Below are 9,745 nucleotides of genomic sequence, written 5' to 3'. Positions count from 1 at the left end.
GCATTGCCCTCAAGGTCCAAGTATTCTCACATGAGCAGAAAAGCCAAAGTAAGTATCCAGAGTAGTTGCCAGGTTGGTATGTCCAAACAGAACTTGTATAAGGAGCCAACAGAATCTCTTCTTTGATCCCAGAATGAGACTCACTGAGTCCAAACCATCCATCCAGGCTGCAGCTCTGTGCTGGACAGGTTATCTCACATTCACTCTGGTTGGACTGAGAATCTTAGAGAGTCAATGTTTCCTGCATTAACAAGAATTGAGCCCAGAATTTGCTGGGATGTTATGTAGAATTTGGGCAGCCTAGTGATAGGCCTTCTAGGCTGGGGTGCCCTGACTGCAGTACCCACTGTGCCTCAGATAAGGTGTTTTATAAGCTTTTGGAATCACAGATCCAGACATATTAAGAAACTGAAAAAGGGTAAAGTAATAGCAGAAAGTGACAAAAAGAAAATGTTTATTATTATTTGGAAGAAAACAAATAATGATACATACTGGAATGAGACCATTGAAATGGCCAGGCTGTGTGGACAGGCTCTCTGCCCGCCCTCCTGGGGCCCCTAACAGCTGATGGATTTCAGTAGAGCATACATGGAGGTTGAGGTTAAGCCTTCAGCACAGCAACACCCAGCTCTTGGATGTGTTCATGACAAAGGAAACTTGGGGAAGACAGCACAGAACTGCTTTAGAAGCTAGAGAACGTGAAGGTGGACCCATCCTGGCTCAATGGTTGCTGTTCCATTTTGCAAAGTCTCAACAGAACTGAAAGAAATTAAGAAAATGTCAATGCCATACCCCCCAAAGTCTCCCCATAGCCAAAGTACCCAGGCCCAAGCTTGAGGAAAGCTTCACACCTGGCTGGGTGGTTTGATACAGTTCACACCACTGCACATGGAGCTGGCAGGTACCAGAAGTGATTCCCTTGCTTAGGGGCAATACATTGGCTCCATCCTACAGGGGAAAACTACTGAGACTGCTGGGAAAAGAGGCACACTGATCAATTCCAAATCAAACCTTAAGCTAAGGTGACTGGTCAAAAAGCAAGAAGAAAAAAATTACAGAAAGACACAGTGCCTGCCTTTTGGGGATGAACAAATTCCCACCTGTTTTCTGAGAAGTTGGCTGTGACAGTGACAACCTGGGAAAACGGGGGTCTTCTTGGGGGCAGTTGGCAACTGCAGATCAGAGCAGGATAAAGGTCCAGAGTTTCCTAGGAGTTGACATTAGCCACATGCAAATGTAAACTAGCTCTGAGAAACTGAGCTGCCACACCAGTGGATCTAGTAGTTCAAGGATGAGAACCAGGAGGACAAGGTTTAGAATAACAATAGAGAAAAGAAAAGAGAGGAAAATAAAGCATTTCAACTGAGGGTCTAATCTATGGAGGAGAATGAGAAAAAGCATTCGTGTATGTAACCAAATATACCTTCTAGAAACTCTTACATACAAAAAGGAACAAGAAAGGAAGACTGAACATATGTCTGTGTCAATGCAGAAGCATGATTGCTGTGTAGAAGAAATGGTTTCTGGTTTCTTACTACGTGGTTCCAAGAAAAATGACTATAAGGATGTAAACCAGCCCAGGAAACAAAATGTGGTTACACAATCTGTCACTATGTGTGCGTGCGTGTATGCTTGCGTGTGTGTGTGTGTGTGTGTGTGTGTGTGTGTGTGTGTGTAAAGAGATATTAATATCCATGTGAATGGATATGGATATGTAAATATATGTATATATTATATGATGAGGAGTTATCCCATAATAGTGAAGGTCATATAAATATACATATTCTCATTAGATTTTGTGAAGCTGAGAACCCAGAGCAAACTGAAGGGAGAGGGTATCCAGCAACATCAGATCCTGCTCTTCAGGGTTGGGTTCTTAGAGGAACTTCCAGCTCTTAATTACTGACCATTCATCCCACCACCCCACCCCCAACCATACAGACAAAATTGACCAAAACATTTTTTGTAGCTCAGACACATCATACATACAAATACTATTATAAATACAATGGGGAAATTTAGATGACATAAAAACAAAAGATATCAATAAATTTTACTTTTTTAAACTGTTATGAAATAACCCAGTGCGTGACAGGGAAACCACATAAATAGAACTTGAGGCTTGGTTGTCCCTACCTGAGAAAGTGACCTCTACCAGTTCTCAGTGAAAAGGGCTCAGTGGGGAGCCAGGCATAGTGGCACATATCTGCAATCCCTGCTACTAAGGGAGCCAGGTGTAGTGGGGCAGGGAGGAGGGCAAGATTTTCAGATCATTCATGTCCCACTGTCCCTAAGACCTTTATCATGAAGTGGTATGTCCTACCTTCCAACGGTTTCCACACTCATTGCAGACAACAAAGGTGGTCATAGGCTCATCAGAGCTTCGAGTCTGAACCTATGGGAATGGAGAGAAAACAAAGGAGAATCACAAAGCATTCCACATTTATATATATAATCTTTCCCCAAGGTGGAGCCCTTTAGGCTGGCAGAGCACCAGTGAACAAAATACCAGTCACACTTGCTAAAGGGAGGACACGGTTTTACTGGAGATCACAAATTTATTAAGGAGCTTCATTCTTTAATTCTGACGATTAATATTAATAGACAGTACCACTTCCACCCTCCTCCTTCCCGTCTGAGACAGAAAACTATAGTTATGATACAAAGGGGGGATAGATTTTTAATTCTGGTTTTGCCACTGGCTTGCTGTGTTACTCTGGGCAAGTTGTTTGACATCTCTCTGCCTCTAAGTTCCCCACTGTAAAATGTTCTGCAGATCCCTGACTTTTCCCACCTCACAGAAAGGCTGAAAGGATCACAGAAATAATGTCTGCAATGTACTTTGCTCTTTGGGAAGAAAAATGATCTATAAATCAAGATATTTAAGATCACCACTAGAAAAAACAATTGTCCCTGGATACCAATCTCCATGAGCTCAAAAACAGCTGACCTAGTCCTTCACTGACCCTCTGATCCCATTCTACTGGGAATAGAGAGTAGTTTAGTTCTTACTGAAAGTGAGACTTTCCAGGTCAGGGAAATTCAGCTATAGATCAGACACTCAATCTTTCTTGGAAAAAAGTCACACTATCTGAGGGCAAGCTTGTGCTTGTTTCATCATCTGGCACTGGGAGAACAAAAAGGGTGGGATGGTGGTATATTTCTGTTTACTGTAAATTTTTGGTATTATGATCAGGCCAGTCTAACAGTCAACTTTGTTCTTAAAGGGAATTTCTAGCAATGAATTCTACAGATGAAGATCTTTGATAGCCCCAGGTTCTAGATCTAAATCTGAAGTGCAATGAATGTGGACAACAGGAAACTAGGAACATGCTAAGACATTCAACAGATTCTCAAATTCCCACTTCACTGGATGAAAGAGTTAGCAACTGTTTTTTTGTTTTGTTTTGTTTTGTTTTTTTTGACAAGAATCCATCTGAATAAATTGTCTGCCATCTCTTAACATTTTAGGAATCAGAAGATGGATGGAGACCCCTAAATTCTCCCTCCTAAAGGCCCCTTGGCCCTTGTACCTTCCTTATGAGTCAAGCTTCTTGCTGGAAAAAAGAACAAGGTAATAATTAAATTTAGTATTCCCACTCAAACACTGAGACTCATAAGCAACCAATTATTCCAATGTAATATAAACCAAACCAACCTAGTTACTGCTAATAAAGCTGTCTGAATCCTCTAGGGGCAAAGAAAAAAAATGTTAATTTCCCAAGTATAAATGACAGGCAGGAGAAGGCTGTCTTGGGAATGAGGGAGAGTAAATCTCTCAGTCCTTGCACAAACACTGACATCTCAGTTTCCACAGTGCCTGATATAAGCTTACATCTTACTTCTCTGCTTTAGCTGCTGCCCTGACACTCTTGTCTCTTACCTTTGTGCTTTCAAGGGCCTCCCAACATCTCTTTGGAATCCAAATGTTCTCTTGAGCTCCCCCAACCTCTTGACCACGAGTATCTTCCACTTCCGTGTTCGAGGGCTCTCTTTCTGTCCCCTCTTGCCGCTGCACCAGGGAGCTCAGCATGGCCTCTTGTGCAGGCCATACTGCAGGTCCTAGCCTCCCCTGCCAGCATCTTCACTCTTCCATGTGCACCCCTACTGGTTGAACACTATTCCTATTACAGCACACCCAACCTTTGAAATAATGGGGCATTTATATATCCCCCCAACCAAAGAACCACAGTTTACTTGAGACTAATAATTTTTTCTGAGAAAATAACCACAGAACTTGAATCATAAAATCATATTACTTTAGAGTTGGAAGTACCTTAGAAGTCAGCTAGTCCAACTCCCACATTTTATAGATGAGGAAAATGAAGCAGGAATCAGTAAATGACTTGCCCAAGGTGACACAGCCAGTTAGTGAGAGAGCCAGGACTAGAACCCGGATCTCCTGACTCCCAGTCCAGTGCTCTTTTCACCATCTCTCTAGTTCCTGAGGGCAGGGACTGTCTTGTTTTTTATCTCTATATATTCTGGACTTAGCAAAATGCTTGGCAATAGGAAAGCATTTTTAAAGTATAAATGTTCATTAAGCTGAATAGAAAATGGCATGAGACCACCTAATTCTAGGAGGGGAGTGGAATAAGGATGTTTCCTTTCAGAAGTTTCAGATGACTCACCCAAGTACCAGGTTCAAATTTGATTGAATAAAAGTTGTAAGCATAACAAAGCCATATCAAGACATCGGTGCAAAAGCCACTTCACCATGTGACATTCAATCTGAAGAGTCCAAAGGTACAGTATCTTTATCCCTACTTCTCTTCTCTTCTCCTGTTATGTATCTTGGACACAACAAAATATCTGCAACAATTCAGCTATAACCTGTGTTCTCAAAACAGTATTTGTGCACATAAACCACTTCTTTGTAAAAACTTTTGCCATAAAGGACAGCATAGACTACTAGATAAAAATGATTATTTTACCTTGAAGTCTTTACTGTAGAAGGCACTGTGTGCCTGCCCTCCATGGAACAAAGGACCTACTCAGGAAAGCAAGAGAGCCTTATGCTCTCCTCTCTGGAGCAGCAGGAGGGAGGACTCCTCAAATAGGGAGGAGAAGAAAAGGTAGGAAACACCTAAACTCTTTGGTAGGTCCTTCATTCAAATCAAAAGCACATATTGACAACTCCAATTACCCTTTCCCTCCTAAGATATATCCCAGTACTATGATCAGAAGGGCACGATCTGAGTATAATATTCTTGCAACAGATCTTCCCTTCACTCCTTTAATGGGAAAAAAAAAAAAAATTCTAATTGAGCAGGAAACTATGAGCCTGCAAAACAGGTAAGAGCAGTTTTACTAAAACTATTAAAATTCTGAATGCTTTGGATGATGGTATTACAAACTTGCATTCTTAAAAGCCAAATTAATATACTGCTTTTACCAATAAAGTAGTGAGGCCCTGCCCTGTTACTTCTGCCATTCCGTTCCAAGTGCCACACCCAATCATAATCTTGCTAACCTGTGCCAAGAAGAAAGATACTGACCTGAGTGTAAGTGCAATTCTTTTTCTTGCACTTTCCACATGTAAAAAGATCTGTCTGGGTGCCACCTGTCTTTGCCATCTGATGTTCTCGGATGGCTTCCTTGGTCATGGCTTTCCTGATCTCTTTTAGTTCATTACTGGCCATCTCCTGTAAGATAGAAAAACATCAGCGCCTAAAACAGCTCTAGAATCCAAGTTCTGATAACATGAAATGAATATGAAATGAATTGTATGTTACATGCTTCTATGTTAAAGATAACATAGCTACAAAAACCCCCAATATGTTTAGCTGAAATCTGGGCATTATATATATGTGTGTGTATATACATATATACATATATATATATATATATATATATATATATATATATATATATATATATATATATTTCAGCATGTGAACTTTTAAGGAAAAGAAAAGGTTATCTCTACATGGATTTCAGCCAGACTGGTAACAATACAGCAGGGATCACTTGTAGTAATAATAGAAAAAACAGTAGATTTCCAGTCTGAATATTTGGCCTCTGTCACTCATTACTAGTGGGATTCTGAATTTGTTTAATGTCTTGGGTTCCTCAGCAATAACAGAAAGAAAATGAACAATGGAATCTCTCAAGCCCCCTTTTTTAGCCCTAAATCCTATTATCAGAATTGAAAGGAACCTCAGAAGTGACTTAGGCTAATCTGGACTTGAATAAGAACCCCCTCTTCTGACATTACTCACAAATCTTCCATCAGACACTGCTTGAGGGGAACTCCAAAGAAGGGGAACTCCAGACTTCCTTTACTGATAACTGCTTTTCCAGACAGCTTTATTAGAAAGTTTCTTCCTAAAGTCTCCCTAAAATCTCTCTTCATTTTCCATTTATTGTTCCTAGTTGGGCCCTCAGGGACCAAAATGAACAAGCATAATCTGTCCTTCACAAGACAGCCTTTCAGATAAGTAAAGATAACTAATCATAATCTCCACCCTCACTAAAAGATTTACCTTCTCCAGGTTTTAACACTACCTGTTTCTTCTACTAGTCTTCACATGGCATGCCATGTCTCTAAGATCCTTCATTCTTAAAAAGCCTCTGTAAGATCAAACTACTTTTCTTCTAATATTGCCTTAAAGTCTTCTACTTATAGATCAAGGGATATAAAAAGTCTATAAAGAAAATCTACAGATTTATTAAGTTGTTTAGGAAAGGCACATGGTATATAACACATGATACTAAAATTATTAAAGGGTATTGAGACAAAGAAAGAAATTTATCAGAGCTATAGAATGAGGTCACATAGCAACTCAACAGCACTGAAGGAAGTTTCTCAACCACTTTTTATCACAGTCCACTGTCACCTGTTTAATTTCATAATGTCCCCTCCCCTTGTTCTTTTTAAAAGAACAATCTGATTTTTTATATCAAAAGACTAAAAATCAATTTTTAATAAATTTTAATAACTTTTTATTTTCAAAATACATACAAATAGTTTTCAACATTTACCCTTGTAAAACCTTGTGTTCTAAATTTTTCTCCCTCCCTCCCTCCACTCCACTCCCTTCCCCTAAATAGCAAGTAATCCAACATAAGTTAAACATGTGCAACTCTTCTAAACATATTTCCACACTAAATATCAATTTTGAAATATCTTTGACAATTTAACAATTCTTCTTGAAATTCTAGACATAATTCCTGAAGTATTAAACCCAGAATGAGCAATCACTACTATGGACTCTTTTTTACTGACTATTGGACCCTACTTTTTTTTTTTTTAAATTGTTCTTTTTATGCATGTATCTGTCTCTCCCAATACCCACCTTCCCTACTAAAGGACAATAACAAGAAAAACAAAAATTAAAACACTTTTCATAAATATACATAATCCAGTAAAACAAATTCCCACATTGGCCATCCCTGAAAATACAAGTTTCTTTCTACATTTTAAGTTCATCCCCTCTTTGGCAAAAGGTAACCTATTTTCTTTTTTAACTTAGTAATATTTACAAATTTTACTAAAAGAATTTTAAAATATCACAATCTGAGAAATACAATGAACTTTAGAATTGGAAAGGACTTTCCCATAAAGTGATCTAATCCAACATATACTTGGAATAAAAATCAATATACTGACAAATGGTCATCCAACCTCCACTTTATTAAGAAGGACCTCGTCGCAGCCTTTACTTTTGGACAGCTCCAATTTTTAGAGAGTTTTCCTTATGTTAAGTCACACCTCTCTAATTTCTACCAGTTGAATCTCATTCTGCCTTCAATGGCCAAGCAGAAAGATTCTAATCCCCTTTTATGTAACAGACTTACAAATATTTGAAGACAGGTACCATTTACCCTCTACATTTTCCCTTTTTCAGTTTAAACACTACTTTTTCCTTTAATAGAGCTTTCATTCTCTCTAGTTCCCACATTACCCTGACCACCCTCCTCTGCACAAATTCTAATTAACAAAGTGATTCCTAAAATATGGCTCCTGAAAATGAACAGAATATCAAGAGCAGAATGAAATAGGACTCTCTTGTAGACTGGTAGAGAGACACTTGTGCCTCTATGAATATGCCCAAGATTGTTAGCTTTTTTTGGCTACCATGTCATACACTTATGGTAAATTTATAGGTCCACTAAAATGTCCAGATCTTTTTTTACATAACACAATGCACATAGTAGATACTTAATTAATGCCTCTTGATTATCTAGCCATACCTCTGTTATCCCAAACCTGTGCAAATGATTTTTTTTAACCTAAAAGTAGAATCTTACACTTATCTCAATTAAACCTCACTTTATTAAAGGGAGATCATTGTTCTATAGCCTATTGAGTCTTTTGGCTCCTAACCCAGTCAACAAATGTGTTGGCTATCCCTCTTAGCATTGTGTCTAATTTAAATTTTATAAGCATACTATCTACATTTTCCATTCATGTCAATGGAAAAAAAAAAATGTTGAACAGCACATGACTAAGAGAAAACCCTAAGACATTCCACTACATCTTATTTTATCAAAAAGATGCATAAGTAGCCAATTTAAATTTTTTTTACTACATTTCCATCCTTTATTAAACAAAATGATCTAGAACAGAGGTGTCAAACTTTTGCTCAAATAATAGTAATTTGTGGCTTTCTGAGTCAATAGAGATCCATTTCTCTATGAGACCCATAGAGATCCATTTCTATTTGAGTTTGACAATGGTCTAAAACAAGACCAGTAAAAGGGACATCGTTAAATCTTAAAAAAATAAAATAAAAATCAGTGTAAAGGGAAAAAAATGAAATTCCTCTTTCCTGCTGCTAAGTATTCTATACTTCAAGGATACATAATGAATTATTCCTCTAAATACCACATCAATGCTATTCATGGAAACAGTAGTAGCTTCATATTGCTTTAGACTAGGAACTATTGGGAATTACCAAACTTTCAATAGGCTTCTTTAATTTCCATGATCTACACTACAAAAGAAATCTCACTTTATAATAATTTCTAGGACCTTTACTCTTAAAGCTGAGAAATGGGCCTATTTGGCTATTAAATCTCACAGTAAATAGGAGCCGGGATGATTTTATCGCAACAGGAATTCTATGGATAATCTATCAAGTATCGTTTTAGTTGAATAGCAATATTCAAGGGGGCAGAAGGGTGGAAATGAGAGTTTTATAGCTCACCTCAGAGGTCATCACAGCAATCTGTTCTGGTGTGATTGCTCCACACAAAACATTCTTTCTCAGGTCAGGGTTTTTAGAATCCTTTAAGTTGGAGATCCGGCTTCTCACTCGGTTTTTGTACTTCATATCTGTATTCTTGACATCTTGGTAGATATGTACAAGCATATTTAAGGATTTATAAGGTGAACAGGAAGTTCCTGCTTTTACCTCAGCAATCAAAGGATCAATGCCTTCTAGCATAAGGAATTCCAAATGCTCTTTGCTGTATCTGATATTCAAAAAGTTAACAAAATCTTCTATAAACCTACTGCATTAACACAGGGACAGTATCTTACTGGAAGCAAAAATAATGTACTATAATCAGTAAAAACATTTCTGAAAACCAATTTAAGATCAAGATACAAAAGAAAAGACATGTCCACTCATATGACAGCCTGCTTAGGAGTGGAAAAAGAAAAGCAGCAAAAATACAAAAATACAAATTATGCTCTTTTCCCCTAAGTTTCTACTGATATACTTTCTGCCAACAATGAAGGGGACAAAAATATTGCTGATGTTTTCAGTGATCACATATTAATTTAACTACCCATCTA

At 38.0% G+C, this 9,745-nt stretch overlaps 1 protein-coding gene across 1 annotated transcript in view; it reads right to left on the bottom strand.

Moving 5' to 3' along the window:
- Positions 1-437: 437 nt before the first annotated feature.
- TCEA2 (transcription elongation factor A2) overlaps positions 438-9,745 on the bottom strand; it is a 44,187-nt gene continuing 34,879 nt past the window's right edge. Inside the window, 4 exon segments of the mRNA XM_074288927.1 lie at positions 438-759; positions 2,324-2,395; positions 5,499-5,645; positions 9,153-9,307. Coding sequence (XP_074145028.1) covers positions 751-759; positions 2,324-2,395; positions 5,499-5,645; positions 9,153-9,307 — 383 coding nt within the window. The 3' untranslated portion in view covers positions 438-750.

The sequence above is a fragment of the Sminthopsis crassicaudata genome, chromosome 2 (assembly GCF_048593235.1).
Source record: "Sminthopsis crassicaudata isolate SCR6 chromosome 2, ASM4859323v1, whole genome shotgun sequence".
Classification (NCBI taxonomy): Eukaryota; Metazoa; Chordata; class Mammalia; order Dasyuromorphia; family Dasyuridae; genus Sminthopsis; species Sminthopsis crassicaudata.
This window is presented reverse-complemented; position numbering and strand designations above follow the sequence as displayed.